At 51.5% G+C, this 22,937-nt stretch overlaps 1 protein-coding gene across 1 annotated transcript in view; it reads left to right on the top strand.

The window, feature by feature from the left end:
• Window positions 1-22,427, top strand: part of LOC306755770 (collagen alpha-6(VI) chain-like) — a 98,230-nt gene extending 75,803 nt beyond the window's left edge. The window contains exons 31-39 of the mRNA XM_079240281.1: window positions 3,752-3,787; window positions 3,852-3,888; window positions 3,963-3,974; window positions 15,286-15,779; window positions 16,867-16,963; window positions 17,035-17,688; window positions 19,998-20,076; window positions 21,122-21,279; window positions 21,413-22,427. Of these exons, the coding sequence (XP_079096407.1) occupies window positions 3,752-3,787; window positions 3,852-3,888; window positions 3,963-3,974; window positions 15,286-15,779; window positions 16,867-16,963; window positions 17,035-17,688; window positions 19,998-20,076; window positions 21,122-21,279; window positions 21,413-21,444 (1,599 nt within the window). The 3' untranslated portion in view covers window positions 21,445-22,427. The remainder of the gene's footprint in view (window positions 1-3,751; window positions 3,788-3,851; window positions 3,889-3,962; window positions 3,975-15,285; window positions 15,780-16,866; window positions 16,964-17,034; window positions 17,689-19,997; window positions 20,077-21,121; window positions 21,280-21,412) is intronic.
• Window positions 22,428-22,937: the final 510 nt, after the last annotated feature.

Below are 22,937 nucleotides of genomic sequence, written 5' to 3' on the forward strand. Positions count from 1 at the left end.
CGCTGAGATCGCTGAGATCACTGGGATAGCTGGGATCGGTGGGATAGCTGGGATTGCTGGGATCGGTGGGATCGGTGGGATAGCTGGGATTGCTGGGGTCGCTGGGATCGCTGAGATCGCTGGGATAGCTGGGATCGGTGGGATAGCTGGGATTGCTGGGATCGGTGGGATAGCTGGGATCGCTGGGATTGCTGGGATCGGTGGGATAGCTGGGATTGCTGGGATAGCTGGGATAGCTGGGATCGCTGGGATCGGTGGGATCAGTGGGATAGCTGGGATAGCTGGGATCGGTGAGATAGCTGGGATCGCTGGGATCGGTGAGATAGCTGGGATCGCTGGGATCGGTGGGATAGCTGGGATTGCTGGGATCGCTGGGATCGGTGGGATCTGTGGGATAGCTGGGATCGCTGGGATCACTGGGATAGCTGGGATACCTGGGATAGCTGGGATTTATGGGATCGGTGGGATCGGTGAGATAGCCGGGTTAGCTGGGATAGCTGGGATCGCTGAGATAGCTGGGATAGCTGGGATCGGTGGGATAGCTGGGATTGCTGGGATAGCTGGGATTGCTGGGATTGCTGGGATCGCTGGGATCGCTGGGATAGCTGGGATCGGTGGGATAGCTGGGATTGCTGGGATAGCTGGGATCGGTGAGATAGCTGGGATTGCTGGGATCGGTGGGATCGGTGGGTTAGCTGGGATTGCTGGGATCGCTGGGATCGGTGGGTTGGCTGGGATAGCAAGGATCGCTGCGATCTCTGGGATAGCTGGAATAGCTGGGATCGCTGGGATAGCTGGGTTAGCTGGGATCGGTGGGATAGCTGGGATAGCTGGGATAGCTGGGATCGGTGGGATCGGTGGGATACCTGGGATAGCTGGGATTTCTGGGATCGGTGGGATCGGTGAGATAGCTGGGATAGCTGGGATCGGTGGGATCGGTGGGATAGCTGGGATCGGTTGGATCGCTGGGATAGCTGGGATAGCTGGGATAGGTGGGATTGCTGGGATCGCTGGGATCTCTGGGATAGCTGGGATCGCTGGGATCACTGGGATAGCTGGGATAGCTGGGATCAGTGACATAGCTGGGATCGCTGGGATTTCTGGGATAGCTGGGATCGCTGGGTTAGCTGGGATAGCTGGGATCGCTGGGATAGCTTGGATCGGTGGGATACCTGGGATAGCTGGGATTTCTGTGATCGGTGGGATCGGTGAGATAGCCGGGTTAGCTGGGATAGCTGGGATCGCTGGGATAGCTGGGATCGCTGAGATCGCAGAGATCACTGGGATAGCTGGGATCGGTGGGATAGCTGGGATTGCTGGGATCGGTGGGATCGGTGGGATAGCTGGGATTGCTGGGGTCGCTGGGATCGCTGAGATCGCTGGGATAGCTGGGATCGGTGGGATAGCTGGGATTGCTGGGATCGGTGGGATAGCTGGGATTGCTGGGATTGCTGGGATCGGTGGGATAGCTGGGATTGCTGGGATAGCTGGGATAGCTGGGATCGCTGGGATCGGTGGGATCAGTGGGATAGCTGGGATAGCTGGGATCGGTGAGATAGCTGGGATCGCTGGGATCGGTGAGATAGCTGGGATCGCTGGGATCGGTGGGATAGCTGGGATTGCTGGGATCGCTGGGATCGGTGGGATCTCTGGGATAGCTGGGATCGCTGGGATCACTGGGATAGCTGGGATACCTGGGATAGCTCGGATCAGTGACATAGCTGGGATAGCTGGGATCGGTGAGATAGCTGGGATTGCTGGGATAGCTGGGATTTCTGGGATAGCTGGGATCGCTGGGATCGCTGGGATTACTGGGTTAGCTGGGATCGCTGGGATCGCTGGGATCTCTGGGATACCTGGGATCGGTGGGATACCTGGGATAGCTGGGATTTCTGGGATCGGTGGGATCGGTGAGATAGCCGGGTTAGCTGGGATCGCTGGGATCGGTGGGATATCTGGGATTGCTGGGATAGCTGGGATCGGTGGGATTTCTGGGATCGCTGGGATCGCTGGGATTGGTGGTTTAGCTGGGATAGCTGGGATCGCTGGGATAGCTGGGATTGCTGGGATAGCTGGGATAGCTTGGATCGCTGGGATCGGTGAGATAGCTGGGATTGCTGGGATCGCTGGGATCGGTGGGATCTCTGGGATAGCTGGGATCGCTGGGATCACTGGGATAGCTGGGATAGCTGGGATCAGTGACATAGCTGGGATCGCTGGGATTTCTGGGATCGCTGGGATAGCTGGGTTAGCTGGGATAGCTGGGATAGCTGGGATCGCTGGGATCGGTGGGATACCTGGGATAGCTGGGATTTCTGTGATCGGTGGGATCGGTGAGATAGCCGGGTTAGCTGGGATAGCTGGGATCGCTGGGATAGCTGGGATCGCTGAGATCGCTGAGATCACTGGGATAGCTGGGATCGGTGGGATAGCTGGGATTGCTGGGATCGGTGGGATCGGTGGGATAGCTGGGATTGCTGGGATTGCTGGGATCGCTGGGATCGCTGGGATACCTGGGATAGCTGGGATTTATGGGATCGGTGGGATCGGTGAGATAGCCGGGTTAGCTGGGATAGCTGGGATCGCTGAGATCGCTGGGATAGCTGGGATCGGTGAGATAGCTGGGATTGCTGGGATCGGTGGGTTAGCTGGGATTGCTGGGATTGCTGGGATCGCTGGGATCGCTGGGATACCTGGGATAGCTGGGATTTATGGGATCGGTGGGATCGGTGAGATAGCCGGGTTAGCTGGGATAGCTGGGATCGCTGGGATTGCTGGGATAGCTGGGATCGGTGAGATAGCTGGGATTGCTGGGATCGGTGGGTTAGCTGGGATTGCTGGGATCGCTGGGATCGGTGGGTTGGCTGGGATAGCAAGGATCGCTGCGATCTCTGGGATAGCTGGAATAGCTGGGATCGCTGGGATAGCTGGGTTAGCTGGGATCGGTGGGATAGCTGGGATAGCTGGGATCGGTGGGATCGGTGGGATACCTGGGATAGCTGGGATTTCTGGGATCGGTGGGATCGGTGAGATAGCTGGGATAGCTGGGATAGCTGGGATCGGTGGGATCGGTGGGATAGCTGGGATCGGTGGGATCGCTGGGATAGCTGGGATAGCTGGGATAGGTGGGATCGGTGGGATAGCTGGGATAGCTGGGATCGGTGAGATAGCTGGGATCGCTGGGATAGCTGGGATAGCTGGGATCGGTGGGATAGCTGGGATCGCTGGGATAGCTGGGATAGCTGGGATAGGTGGGATAGCTGGGATCAGTGGGATCGGTGGGATAGCTGGGATAGCTGGGATCGGTGAGATAGCTGGGATCGCTGGGATAGCTGGGATAGCTGGGATCGGTGGGATCGGTGGGATAGCTGGGATAGCTGGGATCGCTGGGATAGCTGGGATAGCTGGGTTAGCTGGGTTAGCTGGGATACCTGGGATCGGTGGGATCGGTGAGATAGCTGGGATAGCTAGGATCAGTGGGATTGCTGGGGTTGCTGGGATTGCTGGGATCGCTGGGATAGCTGGGATCGCTGGGATCTGTGCCAGCCTTCCGTGCGACCCCTAACTAAACTAAGCGGTTTTGGTAAATGAATGAATGAGTCATTTTATCTCGACTGAAACTCGTTTTAGTTTTCAGTGAAAAAACTTTCTTCTGGTCTCGTCATCAGCTGACGGTTTTTCATCAGGAACATTTCACTCCTAGTTTCAGTCTGGAAGGAGTTGAAGCTTCTGCTCTCTCTCCTGCTTGCAGGGGCTCAGAGGTTCTGCAGGACACAGAAACCAGACGGTAAGTCCACCGCAGCGTCAGTCAGGAAAAACCGTGACAGTAAAACCGTTCCATGTCTTTGTAGGACTGTGAGCTCATCGCCTTCATCAGGGACAACTGTGGTGAGTGTTGACATTCAGAAATTGTACTCGCTGCTTTCCACCTGAAAACTAAAGGTCGTCTTCCTCCTCCACAGTCTGTTCCCATGGTACGTATTTCCGCCTCCAGCCGGGAGTCACACGGCGAGCCCCAGTTCCTTCTGAAACATGGAGAAATTAGTCCCACTTCAGTTCACATCTGCAGCGTTGGTTGGTTCTGGTCTGGTGAGGTCTAGACTGGTTGGTTCTGGTCTGGTGAGGTCTGGACTGGTGAGGTCTGGACTGGTGAGGTCTAGACTGGTGAGGTCTGGACTGTTGAGGTCTGGACTGGTGAGGTCTATACTGGTGAGGTGTGGACTGGTGAGATCTGGACTGGAGAGGTCTAGACTGATGAGGTCTGGACTGGTGAGGTCTAGACTGGTGAGGTCTATACTGGTGAGGTGTGGACTGGTGTGATGTAGACAGGTGAGGTCTGGACAGGTGAGGTCTGGACTGGAGAGGTCTGGACTGGTGAGGTCTGGACTGGTGAGGTCTGGACTGGAGAGGTGTAGACTGGTGAGGTCTGGACTGGTGAGGTCTGGACTGGAGAGGTGTAGACTGGTGAGGTCTGGACTGGAGAGGTCTGGACTGGAGAGGTGTAGACTAGTGAGGTCTGGACTGGTGAGGTCTGGACTGGAGAGGTCTGGACTGGTGAGGTCTGGACTGGTGAGGTCTGGACTGGAGAGGTCTGGACTGGTGTGATATAGACTGGTGAGGTCTGGACTGGTGTGATATAGACTGGTGAGGTCTGGACTGGTGAGGTCTGGACTGGTGAGGTCTGGACTGGAGAGGTCTGGACTGGTGAGGTCTGGACTGGTGAGGTCTGGACTGGAGAGGTCTGGACTGGAGAGGTCTGGACTGGAGAGGTGTGGACTGGTGAGGTCTGGACTGGAGAGGTCTGGACTGGAGAGGTCTGGACTGGTGAGGTCTGGACTGGAGAGGTCTGGACTGGTGAGGTCTGGACTGGTGTGATATAGACTGGTGAGGTCTGGACTGGAGAGGTCTGGACTGGAGAGGTCTGGATTGGTGAGGTCTGGACTGGTGAGGTCTGGACTGGTGTGATATAGACTGGTGAGGTCTGGACTGGTGTGATGTAGACTGGTGAGGTCTGGACTGGTGTGATGTAGACTGGTGAGGTCTGGACTGGTGAGGTCTGGACTGGAGAGGTCTGGACTGGTGTGATGTAGACAGGTGAGGTCTGGACTGGTGTGATGTAGACTGGTGAGGTCTGGACTGGAGAGGTCTGGACTGGAGAGGTCTGGATTGGTGAGGTCTGGACTGGTGAGGTCTGGACTGGAGAGGTATAGACTGGTGAGGTCTGGACTGGTGTGATGTAGACTGGTGAGGTCTGGACTGGTGTGATGTAGACTGGTGAGGTCTGGACTGGAGAGGTCTGGACTGGAGAGGTCTGGACTGGTGTGATGTAGACAGGTGAGGTCTGGACTGGAGAGGTCTGGACTGCTGTGATGTAGACTGGAGAGGCCTGGACTGGTGAGGTCTGGACTGGAGAGGTCTGGACTGGTGAGGTCTGGACTGGAGAGGCCTGGACTGGTGAGGTCTGGACTGGAGAGGTCTGGACTGGAGAGGTCTGGATTGGTGAGGTCTGGACTGGTGAGGTCTGGACTGGAGAGGTATAGACTGGTGAGGTCTGGACTGGTGTGATATAGACTGGTGAGGTCTGGACTGGAGAGGTCTGGACTGGTGTGATATAGACTGGTGAGGTCTGGACTGGTGAGGTCTGGACTGGTGAGGTCTGGACTGGAGAGGTCTGGACTGGTGAGGTCTGGACTGGTGTGATATAGACTGGTGAGGTCTGGACTGGAGAGGTCTGGACTGGAGAGGTCTGGACTGGTGAGGTCTGGACTGGAGAGGTCTGGATTGGTGTGATATAGACTGGTGAGGTCTGGACTGGTGTGATGTAGACTGGTGAGGTCTGGACTGGTGTGATGTAGACTGGTGAGGTCTGGACTGGTGTGATGTAGACTGGAGAGGTCTGGACTGGAGAGGTCTGGACTGGTGTGATGTAGACTGGTGAGGTCTGGACTGGTGTGATGTAGACTGGTGAGGTCTGGACTGGAGAGGTCTGGACTGGTGTGATGTAGACAGGTGAGGTCTGGACTGGTGTGATGTAGACAGGTGAGGTCTGGACTGGAGAGGTCTGGACTGGTGTGATATAGACTGGTGAGGTCTGGACTGGAGAGGTCTGGACTGGAGAGGTCTGGACTGGTGAGGTCTGGACTGGAGAGGTCTGGACTGGTGAGGTCTGGACTGGTGTGATATAGACTGGTGAGGTCTGGACTGGAGAGGTCTGGACTGGTGAGGTCTGGACTGGAGAGGTCTGGATTGGTGTGATATAGACTGGTGAGGTCTGGACTGGTGTGATGTAGACAGGTGAGGTCTGGACTGGTGTGATGTAGACTGGTGAGGTCTGGACTGGTGAGGTCTGGACTGGTGAGGTCTGGACTGGAGAGGTCTGGACTGGAGAGGTCTGGACTGGTGTGATGTAGACTGGTGAGGTCTGGACTGGTGTGATGTAGACTGGTGAGGTCTGGACTGGAGAGGTCTGGACTGGAGAGGTCTGGACTGGTGTGATGTAGACTGGTGAGGTCTGGACTGGAGAGGTCTGGACTGGTGTGATGTAGACTGGTGAGGTCTGGACTGGTGTGATGTAGACTGGTGAGGTCTGGACTGGAGAGGTCTGGACTGGTGTGATGTAGACTGGAGAGGTCTGGACTGGTGTGATGTAGACTGGTGAGGTCTGGACTGGTGTGATGTAGACTGGTGAGGTCTGGACTGGTGTGATGTAGACTGGTGAGGTCTGGACTGGTGAGGTCTGGACTGGTGTGATGTAGACTGGTGAGGTCTGGACTGGTGAGGTCTGGACTGGTGAGGTCTGGACTGGAGAGGTCTGGACTGGAGAGGTCTGGACTGGTGTGATATAGACTGGTGAGGTCTGGACTGGTGAGGTCTGGACTGGTGTGATATAGACTGGTGAGGTCTGGACTGGTGAGGTCTGGACTGGAGAGGTCTGGACTGGTGTGATGTAGACTGGTGAGGTCTGGACTGGTGTGATATAGACTGGTGAGGTCTGGACTGGTGTGATATAGACTGGTGAGGTCTGGACTGGTGTGATGTAGACTGGTGAGGTCTGGACTGGTGTGATGTAGACTGGTGAGGTCTGGACTGGAGAGGTCTGGACTGCTGTGATGTAGACTGGTGAGGTCTGGACTGGTGTGATGTAGACTGGTGAGGTCTGGACTGGAGAGGTCTGGACTGGTGTGATGTAGACTGGTGAGGTCTGGACTGGTGAGGTCTGGACTGGAGAGGTCTGGACTGGTGTGATGTAGACTGGTGAGGTCTGGACTGGTGTGATGTAGACTGGAGAGGTCTGGACTGGTGTGATGTAGACTGGTGAGGTCTGGACTGGAGAGGTCTGGACTGGTGTGATGTAGACTGGAGAGGTCTGGACTGGTGTGATGTAGACAGGTGAGGTCTGGACTGGAGAGGTCTGGACTGGTGTGATGTAGACTGGAGAGGTCTGGACTGGTGTGATGTAGACTGGAGAGGTCTGGACTGGTGTGATGTAGACTGGTGAGGTCTGGACTGGTGTGATGTAGACTGGAGAGGTCTGGACTGGTGTGATGTAGACAGGTGAGGTCTGGACTGGTGTGATGTAGACTGGAGAGGTCTGGACTGGTGTGATGTAGACTGGAGAGGTCTGGACTGGTGTGATGTAGACTGGAGAGGTCTGGACTGGTGTGATGTAGACTGGAGAGGTCTGGACTGGTGTGATGTAGACTGGTGAGGTCTGGACTGGTGTGATGTAGACTGGTGAGGTCTGGACTGGTGTGATGTAGACTGGTGAGGTCTGGACTGGTGTGATGTAGACTGGTGAGGTCTGGACTGGAGAGGTCTGGACTGGTGTGATGTAGACTGGAGAGGTCTGGACTGGTGTGATGTAGACTGGTGAGGTCTGGACTGGTGTGATGTAGACTGGTGAGGTCTGGACTGGTGTGATGTAGACTGGTGAGGTCTGGACTGGTGAGGTCTGGACTGGTGTGATGTAGACTGGTGAGGTCTGGACTGGTGAGGTCTGGACTGGTGAGGTCTGGACTGGAGAGGTCTGGACTGGAGAGGTCTGGACTGGTGTGATATAGACTGGTGAGGTCTGGACTGGTGAGGTCTGGACTGGTGTGATATAGACTGGTGAGGTCTGGACTGGTGAGGTCTGGACTGGAGAGGTCTGGACTGGTGTGATGTAGACTGGTGAGGTCTGGACTGGTGTGATATAGACTGGTGAGGTCTGGACTGGTGAGGTCTGGACTGGTGTGATATAGACTGGTGAGGTCTGGACTGGTGTGATGTAGACTGGTGAGGTCTGGACTGGTGTGATGTAGACTGGTGAGGTCTGGACTGGAGAGGTCTGGACTGCTGTGATGTAGACTGGTGAGGTCTGGACTGGAGAGGTCTGGACTGGTGTGATGTAGACTGGTGAGGTCTGGACTGGTGTGATGTAGACTGGAGAGGTCTGGACTGGTGTGATGTAGACTGGTGAGGTCTGGACTGGAGAGGTCTGGACTGGTGTGATGTAGACTGGAGAGGTCTGGACTGGTGTGATGTAGACAGGTGAGGTCTGGACTGGAGAGGTCTGGACTGGTGTGATGTAGACTGGAGAGGTCTGGACTGGTGTGATGTAGACTGGAGAGGTCTGGACTGGTGTGATGTAGACTGGTGAGGTCTGGACTGGTGTGATGTAGACTGGAGAGGTCTGGACTGGTGTGATGTAGACAGGTGAGGTCTGGACTGGTGTGATGTAGACTGGAGAGGTCTGGACTGGTGTGATGTAGACTGGAGAGGTCTGGACTGGTGTGATGTAGACTGGAGAGGTCTGGACTGGTGTGATGTAGACTGGAGAGGTCTGGACTGGTGTGATGTAGACTGGTGAGGTCTGGACTGGTGTGATGTAGACTGGTGAGGTCTGGACTGGTGTGATGTAGACTGGTGAGGTCTGGACTGGTGAGGTCTGGACTGGTGTGATGTAGACTGGTGAGGTCTGGACTGGTGTGATGTAGACTGGTGAGGTCTGGACTGGTGTGATGTAGACAGGTGAGGTCTGGACTGGTGAGGTCTGGACTGGTGTGATGTAGACTGGAGAGGTCTGGACTGGTGTGATGTAGACTGGTGAGGTCTGGACTGGTGTGATGTAGACTGGTGAGGTCTGGACTGGTGTGATGTAGACTGGTGAGGTCTGGACTGGTGTGATGTAGACTGGTGAGGTCTGGACTGGAGAGGTCTGGACTGGTGTGATGTAGACAGGTGAGGTCTGGACTGGAGAGGTCTGGACTGGTGTGATGTAGACAGGTGAGGTCTGGACTGGAGAGGTCTGGACTGGTGTGATGTAGACAGGTGAGGTCTGGACTGGAGAGGTCTGGACTGGTGTGATGTAGACAGGTGAGGTCTGGACTGGTGTGATGTAGACTGGTGAGGTCTGGACTGGAGAGGTCTGGACTGGTGTGATGTAGACAGGTGAGGTCTGGACTGGAGAGGTCTGGACTGGTGTGATGTAGACAGGTGAGGTCTGGACTGGAGAGGTCTAGTCTGGTGAGATGTGGTCCAGTATTTCCTGTTGTACCGAAAGGTTCTGAGAAGTCCATGATGGTATCGGTCTGCAGTTTGATGCTGAAACGCGGCGGCTAGATAACGTCGGAGGTCTTGAGATGCTGCAGAGTAAATTTCGTCTGAATGATTATTGGCAGAGGCAGGTTTAGCTCCACCCTCCTCCACGCCATTGTCACCTGGTTTCCAGGTAGTGTCTGCAGGTAGTTTCAAACCCGTTCAACCAGATATGCTTGCTGTGGCGCGGAAGAAGCGCCCTCCTGCTGCATGTCTGCGCTCTCTGAAGGAGACCCAACCTTCCCACCAGCAGCACCAGCCTTCTGCAGGGACACGACCTCCCCATAACACACAACCAGAAACAGGGAGCAGTTCTCGCCTTCATTCAGCCACAAGACGCCTGAAAAGAGAAGTCCTGCAAGTTAAACTCAGGTGGAAGTGGAGGGAAGCGTGTGATGGTTGGAGTCAGACTTTCGTGTTGCCGGTGGCTCCGTGTCTTTCAGCACGTTTACTGGATTTGTTTGACTGGAATTCTGGACCAGAGAATCCAAACCTAATGTCGACCTTCAGGACGTCTAGAAGTAAACAAACTGTTTCAGCGTGTCTGGAAAGACGCAGCAGGTTCTGCTTGGAGATTTTAGACCAGCACTACTCAGTTGGGTCCTGCAGGTTTGCAGGATTTCCCTGCTCCAACAGACTGATTTTCTCGATTGATCAGCCTCAGAAGTTCTGCACATCAATCTGACTGTGTGTTGCAGCAGGAATTCAGGTTCCTTCCACGTTCTTTTGTATTTTTTCAGCTTTTTATCCATCTCGGCCATAGAGAGATGTTTTCACAGACCATATGTGAAAGATGGACGGAGCCTCAGGCCGATAAAAGTGAAGCCTATGAGGAAGTGCATAAAACTGCAGTTCCCCCTTCATCCACTAGGGGCTGCAAAATAGAGCAAATCCCCATAGACTCCCATGTTAAAAAGACCAACTTCACAGCAGGAAGAGTTAGGGTTAGGGTTACAGCAGGAATAAAGATGCCACCAGCATGGATGTCATGATTTTCAGTGCAAAGACCACCTATCTCCTCTCAGCAACTTGTCATGGTGGCCATGCCAGCGGCCAGCAGTATCTCTCCAGAAACCCTGTGGCTGTTTGTAGTAGCGTGAGCTGCAGGAAACACCACAGCAGATGAAGTTACACCAGTTATCAAATCAAATCAAAGATACTTTATTCATCCCCAAGGGGAGATTCAAAGTTTAAGACAGCTCGTCCAAGATTTGACAGACAGTGAACATTTATGACACAGATTAACCGGTCCGAACTAAACTCAGGCCCCACAGCCAGATTTACCAGCGCAGGCTTACAACAGATAAGAACAGAGGTACATTAGGATCATTAGGGTCGAGGGAAAAAAACAGGTACCACCAGACTGTGCCTCTAGAAGGTGCAGTCTGGAGAGACAAAAACCACCTCTTGTACACATAAGCACAAATTCAAACAAAGACAACACACAGTCCAGGAAAGTGGTAAATCAGAGGGTGAGGGAGGGGTACAAGGGAGGAAAACAGTGCGTCATGAACATCTCTTCTTCCAGATTTTTCATTGACGACAATAATGTCGAGCCCCCACTCCCGTCTCATAAACCAAAGAAACATACGAAACATTCTTCAGTTTTAGAGTCTGTATTGTAGGTAATTATGATTAAAACCGTGTCAGTATCATTATTCGTTCTTCTTCTTCAGTTTGAAACATTTTAAACCAGGAATCTCTGCAAACTACTTCAGGTGAGTTTTCTATGAGACGATGCTGCTTCTGTCAGACAACTTTGCTATACTACTCACAAAAAGTTAGGGATATTTGGCTTTCAGGTGAAATTTATGGAAAATGCAATATGTTCATGCTACAGTGATATAATATCATAAAAGTAAGACATTTAAGTAGAAGGATGCACTACTGATTTCCTCATCTCAAAAAATTAATTCAACACAAAAGGTAACAACAATGGTAGTTACACCACAACAAGAAATTTGAACGTCTCAATATCTGGTCATGTGCCCTTGAGCATCAATTACAGCTTGACAACGACGTCTCATGCTGTTCACAAGGCAACTTATTGCCTGCTGAGGCATGGCATCCCACTCTTCTTGAAGGGCAGCCCTCAGGTCATTGAGGTTCTGGGGTGCAGGGTCTCGAGCCTCTACATGACGGCTCAGCTGATCCCACAGGTTTTCAATGGGATTCAGGTCTGGAGAGAGTGCAGGCCATTCCATTTGAGGTACACCAGTCTCCAACAGCCGTTCCCTGATGATGCGGCCTCGATGAGCAGGAGCATTGTCGTCCATGAAGATGAAATTAGGCCTGTGCTGTTCATGTAGGGGCACAATCACTGGATTAATGATGTTATTCAGGTAGTATGGGCTTGTCACTGTACCATTCACAAAGTGTAGGGCAGTTCTGTACCAAGTGGACACCCCTGCCCACACTGTAACACCGCCACCACCAAAAGCTGGCCTGGTGACAACAGTGGCTGATGCATAGCGCTCTCCCTGACGTCTCCAACATCGTTGCCGGCCATCATTTCTGCTCAGTGTGAATCGACTTTCATCAGAGAACAGCACTGAGGCCCACTGGTTCCTCGTCCAGCGTAAATGCTCCCTGGCCCATGCAAGACGATGATGCCTGTGCCTGGTGGTGTGGTCAGGTACCCGTGCAGGTCGTCTAGCACGCAGACCACGCTGATGGAAACGGTTTGGAATGGTCTGACGTGACACTTGGTGCCTCTCACCTCTCTTAAACGTGCCTGGAGTTGAGTGGCATTCATCATCCGGTTTCTCAGGGCAGTGTTCACAATGTAGCGGTCATCAGCACGGGATGTGGCCAAAGGACGTCCACTTCTAGGCCTTTCTGTGACTCTTCCAGTCTCTCCATATCTCTGCTGCAACCTGCTGATGACACTCTGTGACACTCCAAGCTCAGTGGCCACTTCTGTCTGAGAACGTCCTGTTTGAAGCATCGCAATGGCAAGGGACTGTTGTTCCATTGTTAGGTGTCGTCTTGGTCTCATGATGTCAAAATGTGAACAGCATGATAAGGACAACTGTTTAAACACCAGCTCTAATTGAACCAGGACATTTATTGGTCAATTCAAGGATCACACACTTGCCGGGATTTTTGCCGTTAAGCTCCTTGTTAGAGAACAGCAACTTGTGCAAAATTTATTGAAACATTTAACAGTTGGACATGTGCATTTAAAAGCTTAGAGAAGATCACATTAAGTTCACCTGTACAGGTTTTAATGCATTTTAGGCTTGTTGTGAAATTTCACCCAAAAGCTGAATATCCCTAACTTTTTGTGAATAGTGTATGATGGTTGGATAGTTTATTTCTAAAGTAACCTGCAGGCTTCTCTTTGTGTTCAGGAGGAAAAGTCCTCAAGTGGTGGTGTAACTTGTTTGACTTCATACTTCATTATATTAGAAAATGTTTTGGTACATGCAAAAGACAATGGTCTCATTATTACCCACCATTGGTTATTACTATTACGGGTCAAACAGGGACAGATATGCTCCATCATAGGTTTGTTTATTTAATTTTAAATTACTTGAAGTCTTTCTTGTTGATTTATCAACATTTCCTATGAGTACTTTTACAAATTTGTCCAGTGCCAAAAGTCCCAAATTTTATTTAGCCTTGCCGCACCCCCGCCTGAGAAAACTCTGGGCCCCCAGTTTGGGAACCACTACTCTGTATCAAGTTTCACCATGTTTTTCTTTGGTTTCAGCCACTTAAAAGAGAAAAACCCAAAACTAGCAGGTGTAAAGGTCCCTGTTTTTTCAGGACATCAGAACCTCTGCAGAGAAAACAAACCACAGCTCCCAGTTAAACAGGTTCATGAGCAGGTTTGGACAGAAAACAAAGCTAAAACCACAACCAGCAGCCCACACGCTCCTGCAGCTCATTTCAAAGCAACTAATTGCCGTGTTGTTGGCATAACGACATGATGATTCAGCAGCGGGTCACAACCTTAACTGTAACAACAACACTGCTTGATACGGACAGAACTGCAGTTCCGTTTGGTTCTAAAACACGTTCTGAGGACAAATAATCAGCTTCAACTGCAGGAAAACAATGTTCAAATCAAACATCAAATAAAAACTTTACTTATAGAGCACTTTCATAAACCACAAGGTATCCTAAGTGTTGTACAGGTTCATAAAATAAATCAACATTAAAGCTTGAATAAAAAAACAGTTCAATAGACAACATATGACAAAAAAAGAAAAAAAAAAAAAAAAAAAAAAAAAGCTGACATAATTTTAAATTTTAAATTTCACTATGAGTGAAGTGTTAACATTTTCTCACCTTGGTCAGGATGATAAAATAAACTAATAAAAACACAACTATGGGACATATTGATTAATTAATAATGAATATATTCATTTGCATTCTGGACAAATTCTTCATGTGCTCGGAGTTTGGTTAATGTGGTTTCCAAGTCTGTTATTAACGCTGTTGCTAACGCTGTAGCTAACTATGTTGCTAACACTGTTGCTAATACCTTTGCTAACTCTGATGCTAACCCTGTCGCTAACTCTGATGCTAACCTTGTTGCTAACTCCATTGCTAATGCTGTTGCTAACCCTGTTGTTAACGCTGTCGCTAATGCTCTTACTAACTCCATTGCTAACACTGTTACTAACCCTGTTGCTAACTCTATTGCTAATGTTGTTGCTAAGTCTGATGCTAACTCTATTGCTAATGCTGTTGCTAACTCTGATACTAACCCTGTTGCTAGCTCCATTGCTAATGCAGTTGCTAACCCTCTTGCTAACTCTTGCTAACTCCGTTGCTAACCCTGTTGCTAACACTGTCGCTAACTCTATTGCTAATCCTGTTGCTAGCTCTGATACTAACCCTGTTGCTAGCTCCATTGCTAATGCAGTTGCTAACCCTGTTGCCAACTCTTGCTAACTCCGTTGCTAACCCTGTTGCTAACGCTGTCGCTAATACTGTTGCTAACTCAGCTACTTTTTGCTACGCTTTGTGAGTTTTTACACATACCAGATTTTGACAAATCTGTTGACTACTTTCCCATGGAAACTGATGTGAAAGACGCTGCTGCAGGTTCCTCCCCCGTTCTCGAACAGCGCAGCTCCAGTGGTGTCCGCCCATCCCCCGTTTAGTGTTAGGTCTGTTATTGAAACATGTGGATGAAAACCTGTACATCCTGGAATGTGTTGTAGACTGGAGTGTTTTCTACTAGACACCATTTCCATGACTCCAGTTTAACGTTGTCCACAAAAATACTTAATACAATTTAAAACAACTTGTTTTCATGTAATTAAAATGTGATTAATCATTATGAAATGATTACGAAGCCTGATACATGGTGATACATCACCTGCTGCTTCCTCCACCAGGAAGTCCGGTCCAACTGCACCGCCGCCCTCTGCTGGACAGAAACAGCAACCGCATGTTTGCTCGGGTTGGAAATGGGACGCACAAGGGCTGGGCTTGTCCACAATGTGCCGTAAATGAGCCAGAGGTGGCCGGGATTGGTCCCAACAAGACCTGGTCTAGTGTGATCTGGATCCCATAAAGCAATGAAATTTAATTTATTGTTTAACAATCTGAACAGATAAGTTTCCCACCCCACTGTGGGCACCAAGCCCCGGTAGATGGACATGCAGTTATAAGGCATAGGAAAAGAAATTTTACATCATAAAACCCAATCTAACCTCAGTGTGTTGTCTTTCTCCACGTGATCCGGTTCAGGTGCATCCAGGTGCCCAGCCTATCCCACGGAGCTGGTCTTCGGTTTGGACCAGTCCAGAGACGTGTCCAAAGCCCTCTTTGAGAGGCAGCGCCGGGCCCTGCTGACCCTGCTGGAGGACATCACCGTGGCGGAGAGCAACTGTCCAACCGGCGCCCGGGTCGCTGTGGTAGACTTCGGAGGCCAGACCAGGTCTCTGATCCGCTTCCAGGAGCACCGCAGCAGGAAGCAGCTGATGGCAGCCGTGCGGGACCTTCCCTGGAATCGTACCATGGACCAGCGCCAGCTCGGAGCCGCCATGCTCGCTGTGGGTCAGAACATCTTTAAGCGGGTCAGGTCCGGTTTGAGGATGAGAAAGGTGGCCATCTTCTTCACCATTGGGCCATCCCAGGACACCGAAGACATTGTAAGAGCCATGATGGTGTACCGGGCGCTGGACATCATCCCTGTGGTCATCTCCCTGAAGGACGCCTCAGCCATCGCTAAAGCCATGGAGGTCATTCATCCATTCATCCATTCATCCCTCCACTCATCCATCCATCCATCCATCCATCCATCCATCCATCACTCATCCATCCATTCATTAATTCACCCACTCATCCATCCCTCCATTCATTCATTCACTCTTCCATCCATTCATTCACTCATTCACTCATCCATCCATCCATCCATTCACCCATCGACTCATCGATCCATCCATCCATTCATTCATTCACCCACTCATCCATCCCTCCATTCACTCATCCATCCATCCATCCATTCATTCATTATTTCATTCATTCATTCACTCATCCAACCATCCCTCCATTCATTAATTCATTTGTCTATCCATCCATCCATCCACCCATCCATTCATCCATCCATCCATTCATTCACTCATTCACTCATCCCTCCCTCCATCCATCCATTCATTCATTCATTCATTCATTCATTCATCCATCCATCCATCCATCCATCCATTCATTCATCCATCCATCCATCCATCCATCCATCCATCCATCCATCCATTCATTCATTCATTATTTCATTCATTCATTCACTCATCCAACCATCCCTCCATTCATTAATTCATTCGTCTATCCATCCATCCATCCATCCATTCATTCATTCATTCATTCATTCATCCATCCATCCATCCACCCATCCATTCATCCATCCATCCATTCATTCAGTCACCCACTCATCCATCCCTCCATCCATTCATTCACTTATCCATCCATCCGTCCGTCCGTCCGTCCATCCATCCATCCATCCCTCCCTCCATTCATTCATTCGTCTATCCATCTATCCATTCACTCACCCACTCATCCATCCATATTTATTCTGTTAAATGACAGAAGTTGGGGATTTGTGGTTGTGCGGGTTTAGGTGGTGAGGGATGGGGTTTGTCTTTGTGTGTGTGTGTGTGTGTGTGTGTGTGTGTGTGTGTGTGTGTGTGTAGGCTGTGTGATACCATGAGAGTGTGTGTAAGTTGATACCTACTGTGTGAATATTTTAGTTTAATACTGAGGTTTGAGCACGTGAAGCTCTTTGTGTTTCTGACTTTACAAATAAAACTGATTTGAGGTTCTGTCTCCTTCCAGGTGGACGAGACGGGGCAGTCCATCTTCACGGTTCTGGGGAGGCCGCAGACCCTGGCTGCTGACTTGAGGAAGGTCAGGAACTGCGCCATCTGTTACGGTAAGCAGCAAGTCTCCAGCAGGACCAGCAGGTTCTGATCTTTGGTTAAGTGGTCTTGTGTGTGTCCTCAGACCCCTGCAGACCCTCAGAGGACTGCTCCTACATCCAGGACCAGCAGCAGCCTCAGCAGGTGGAGGTGGACCTGGCCATGGTGCTGGACGGGTCCAGGGAGATGCAGGCGGACCAGTACGCCGGGGCTCAGCAGCTGCTGGGTTCTGTGGTGGAGCAGCTCGCCGTGAGCTCTCAACCTCAACGGGCCGCAAAAAGGGCCCGGGTGGCCCTGGTCCAGCAGGGCGTCGCCCAGACCGCCAAGCTAGAGTTTGGCCTGCAGACCTACCAGAACCAGGAGCTGATGAGGAGGCACTTGATCCAGAACACGCGGCAGCAGGGCGGCTCGTCGGTGCTGGGACAGACCCTGGACTACACCCTCAAGGAGGTTCTGCTGAAGGCCGGCCAGCCGGGCCGGAAGAAGGTTCTGCTGACAGTGGTGGCTACCCAGACGGCCTCCGGGGACCAGGCCAGGCTCCGTTACGTCTCCCAGAAGGCCAAGTGTGATGGAGTGGCGATGTTCGTGGTGACAGTGGGCGACCGCTACAACCGGACGCAGGTGGAGGAGCTGGCCGGTCTTCCGGTCCAGCAGCACCTGATCCACGTCAGCAGGCTGGAGGCCGAGGAGCTGGCCTACACCCAACGCTTCTTCAGGGTCTTCCTCTCCGCCCTCAGCAGTAAGAACACACAGTAGTCTGGTCTGGCCTGGCCTGGTCTAGCCTGGCCTGGTCTGGTCTAGCCTGGCCTGGTCTGATCTGATCTGATCTGGTTTGATCTGGTCTGGCCTGGCCTGGTCTAGCCTGGCCTGGTCTGGCCTGGTCTAGTCTAGACATGTCTGGTATGGTCTGGTCTGGTCTGGTCTGGCCTGGCCTGGTCTGGCCTGGTCTGGTCTGGCCTGGTCTGGCCTGCTCTGGTCTGGTCTGGCCTGATCTGGCCTGGTCTGGACAAGTCTGGCCTGGTCTGGACAGGTCTGGCCTAGTCTAGCCTGGCCTGGTCTGGCCTGGTCTGGCCTGGTCAAGTCTAGACATGTCTGGTCTGGTCTGGTCTGGTATGGTCTGGTCTGGACTGGTCTGGCCTGGTCTGGTCTAGCCTGGCCTGGTCTGATCTGATCTGATCTGATCTGATCTGATCTGATCTGATCTGATCTGATCTGATCTGATCTGGTCGGATCTGGTCTGATCTGGCCTGGTCTGGCCTGGTCTGGACAGGTCTGGTCTAGTCTGGCCTGGCCTGGTCAAGTCTAGACATGTCTGGTCTGGTCTGGTCTGGTCTGGTCTGGTCTGGACTGGTCTGGCCTGGTCTGGTCTAGCCTGGCCTGGTCTGATCTGATCTGATCTGATCTGATCTGATCTGATCTGATCTGATCTGATCTGGTCGGATCTGGTCTGGCCTGGCCTGGTCTAGCCTGGCCTGGCCTGGCCTGGCCTGGTCTAGCCTGGTCAAGTCTAGACATGTGTGGTCTGGTCTGGTCTGATCTGGCCTGGCCTGGCCTGGTCTGGCCTGGTCTGGTCTGGCCTGGCCTGGCCTGGCCTGGCCTGGTCTAGCCTGGCCTGGTCTGGCCTGGTCTAGTCTAGACATGTCTGGTCTGGTCTGGTCTGGACTGGTCTGGACTGGTCTGGCCTGGTCTGGTCTAGCCTGGCCTGGCCTGGCCTGGTCTAGCCTGGCCTGGTCTGGCCTGGTCTGGCCTGGTCTAGTCTAGACATGTGTGGTCTGGTCTGATCTGATCTGATCTGATCTGATCTGGTCGGATCTGGTCTGGCCTGGCCTGGCCTGGCCTGGTCTAGCCTGGCCTGGCCTGGCCTGGCCTGGTCTAGCCTGGTCAAGTCTAGACATGTGTGGTCTGGTCTGGTCTGATCTGGCCTGGCCTGGTCTGGTCTGGTCTGGCCTGGCCTGGCCTGGCCTGGCCTGGTCTAGCCTGGCCTGGCCTGGCCTGGCCTGGTCTAGCCTGGTCTGGTCTGATCTGGCCTGGCCTGGTCTGGCCTGGCCTGGCCTGGCCTGGCCTGGCCTGGCCTGGTCTAGCCTGGCCTGGTCTGGCCTGGTCTGGCCTGGTCTAGTCTAGACATGTCTGGTCTGGTGTGGTCTGGTCTGGCCTGGCCTGGTCTGGTCTGGTCTGGTCTGATCTGGCCTGGTCTGGACAGGTCTGGTCTAGTCTGGCCTGGCCTGGTCAAGTCTAGACATGTCTGGTCTGGTCTGGTCTGGTCTAGTCTGGCCTGGCCTGGACAGGTATGGTCTGGTCTGGTCTGGTCTGGTCTGGCCTGGCCTGGTCTGGCCTGGTCTGGCCTGCTCTGGTCTGGTCTGGTCTGATCTGGCCTGGTCTGGCCTGGTCTGGACAGGTCTGGTCTAGTCTGGCCTGGCCTGGTCAAGTCTAGACATGTCTGGTCTGGTCTGGTCTGGTCTGGCCTGGCCTGGTCAAGTCTAGACATGTCTGGTCTGGTCTGGTCTGGTCTGGTCTGGACTGGTCTGGCCTGGACAGGTCTGGTCTGGTGTGGTCTGGTCTGGCCTGGCCTGGCCTGGTCTGGTCTGGTCTGGCCTGGTCTGGCCTGGTCTGGACAGGTCTGGCCTGGTCTGGTCTTGTCTGGCCTGGTCTGGCCTGCTCTGGTCTGGTCTGGCCTGGCCTGGTCTGGCCTGCTCTGGTCCGGTTCTGGTCTGGTCTGGTCTGGTCTGGTCTGGCCTGGTCTGGTCCGGTTCTGGTCTGGTCTGGTCTGGCCTGGTCTGGTCTGGTCTTGTCTGGCCTGGTCTGGTCCGGTTCTGGTCTGGTCTTGTCTGGCCTGGTCTGGTCTGGCCTGGTCTGGCCTGGTTCTGGTCTAAACTGGTCTGATCTGGTTCTGGATCCAGTTCTCCAGTCGAATTTAAGAAAAGCACCGCTATGACAGCTGGACGAAGGCTCATCTCCCACAATCCTTTGCAGCGGCGACGTGACAGCTGCCGATGTGTGATGATGATGATGCTCGCTCTTCATCCTGAGCTGATCAATGTTTTCTTTCAGACGGTCTGAACACGTATCCTCCTCCGTCGCTGAAGACGTCCTGCGTCCAGTGGAGAGACACCGGCCGCGTCGCCGACAGGTAATGTCCCGGCGGGAGCTTCATCACCACCTTCATCATCATCACCATCATCATCATCATTATCATCTTAATCTTCATCATCATTGTCATTATCATAATCTTCATCATCATCAGTGCCGTTGACTCCGGCTTAGAAATGATGTTTCACCTTTTTATCCCCTTAATGGTTTATTTATTCCGTTATTATTCACATGTTTATTCATATTTATTCATAATCATGTATGTTTATTCATAATTATTCATATTTATTCATAATTATGTATGTTTATTCATAATTATTCATATTTATTTATAATTATGTATGTTTATTCATAATTATTCATATGTATTCATAATTATGCATGTTTATTCACACCCTTTCATTAAAGGAGGGAAAAAAAAACAGCTGCCTGTAAAATAGGATGAAATTGACTCAAGTAATAATAAATAAAAATTTTATGAAAATCATTACATTATTTTCTAATTCTGCTTCAATAGAAATATTTTTTTCATAAAGCAAACAAAGATAATTTATTACATATTCCATCAGTCATAAAGTAATGGTTAGTTGAACAATCCTTTAATGTTTCCGCTCCAGTCAGGTGTTTTCTGTTCCTCTCAGTCAGACTTCTGCACCTGTTGACAGGTATTTTGTCCCACTGTTCAACAGAAAAGTCTCTCATTTGTCCAGGACACATTTGTTTGTTTGTTGTTGTTTTTTTCTTCAACTCAGTTAAATGAAAAAACAGTGTCTTATATTACTAAATTATATTTTTGCAAATTTTTAGTTGTTGTTCCTTTTTTTAAGTCTCCAGTTATTTGAGTGACTGTTGTAAATTCAGCTTTTCTTTAATGAAAGGGGATGAAGACATATGAGCACAACTATAAATAAATACAGAAGGAAAGAATGAAATCCAATAAAACATTAAATAAATATGAATATAAACATGTTTTAAGATAAATTCATAAGTCAGAGTGAAAAAAATGAATAAATGAATCAGATGATTAAAAAAGTCAGAAATGCAGCGACGGGGTCGAGAGGAAACCTCCCGACGTTTCTGTCCAGGCAGCGCACTGTGGAGCAGGAGGAGGAGGAGCAGGAGGAGCAGGAGGAGGAGGAGTTGGCAGCAGATGAAGCTCTGACTGACGTCGTCATGGACACCAAGCAGATGGACGGCGTCAACACGGCGAGCGGAGGAGGAGCTGATGGGAGTCCAGCTTCAGGTAACGTGATGATGGAGGGATGAAGGTCTGCTGCGACGTTCCTGCACCTGAAGGAGGTGTGGCCGATTGCCGCGGCGACGAAGAGCACAGTGATGTCATCGCCACCTGCATCCAATCATCTGCTTCCCAGCAGGTAGGCCGGCGGCTGCAGGAGAAGTCGCCTGATGTGGAGCAGATCCAGATGTTCTAGCTGTGGAAGAAGGAGGAGACTTACACCTGAGTCAGCATCAGGACATCTTTCATTTACGACTGCACTCAAACACACCAGGGAATGTTTCAGGACCACGGCGCACCAAAAGGGACAAAACTCTGTTTCAGCTGATGTTGGAGAATGATCCAACCAATGAGGTGTCACGATGGACGATCATGTGATCAGAGGAGTCGTGAATATGTTTACACCGCTAACCTACTAAACCAGCCTTAACCTGCACTAACCAGCCTTAACCTGCGCTAACCAGCCTTAACCTGCACTAACCAGCCATAACCTGCGCTAACTAGCCTTAACCTGCACTAACCAGCCTTAACCTGCGCTAACCAGCCTTAACCTGCACTAACCAGCCTTAACCTGCGCTAACCAGCCTTAACCTGCACTAACCAGCCTTAACCTGCGCTAACCAGCCATAACCTGCGCTAACCAGCCTTAACCTACTAAACCAGCCTTAACCTGCGCTAACCAGCCTTAACCTACTAAACCAGCCTTAACCTGCACTAACCAGCCTTAACCTGCGCTAACCAGCCTTAACCTACTAAACCAGCCTTAACCTGCACTAACCAGCCTTAACCTACTAAACCAGCCTTAACCTGCACTAACCAGCCTTAACCTGCACTAACCAGCCTTAACCTACTAAACCAGCCTTAACCTGCACTAACCAGCCTTAACCTGCACTAACCAGCCTTAACCTACTAAACCAGCCTTAACCTGCACTAACCAGCCTTAACCTGCACTAACCAGCCTTAACCTGCGCTAACCAGCCTTAACCTACTAAACCAGCCTTAACCTGCACTAACCAGCCTTAACCTACTAAACCAGCCTTAACCTGCACTAACCAGCCTTAACCTGCACTAACCAGCCTTAACCTGCACTAACCAGCCTTAACCTGCGCTAACCAGTGTGATACGCTGTTGCCACCTAGTGGACCATTCTGTCTCTTCACCATTTACAGTTTATTTTTCTTATTTACTGCCAGAATAAAGCGGAGATGCAACATGAGGAGAAATGACGTCAGTCTGTCCTTCGTAGCGTTTTGCAGAAAATCTCATCAGGATCAAATCTGGTTCCAACCAGACGGCAGGCTTTCCTCCATCCTGCCCCGAAACACGTCTGCAGTTCGTCCTGCTTCCACAAGAGGGCGCCGTTTCTCCTCAGCAGCTTTCTGTCAGGTCAGACAGTCAGAGGCTGCTGGTAGAACCTCACAGAACCTCACAGAACCTTACAGAACCTCCCAGAACTACACAGAACTTCACACAACCTTACAGACCTTCACAGAACCATACAGAACCTCACAGAACCTCACAGAACTTCACAGAACCTCACAGAACCTCACAGAACTTCACAGAACCTTACAGAACCTCACAGAACCTCACAGAACCTCACAGAACTTCACAGAACCTCACAGAACCTTACAGAACCTCACAGAACCTCACAGAACTTCACAGAA

This window comes from Telmatherina bonti (genome assembly GCF_933228915.1).
Source record: "Telmatherina bonti genome assembly, chromosome: 5".
Classification (NCBI taxonomy): Eukaryota; Metazoa; Chordata; class Actinopteri; order Atheriniformes; family Telmatherinidae; genus Telmatherina; species Telmatherina bonti.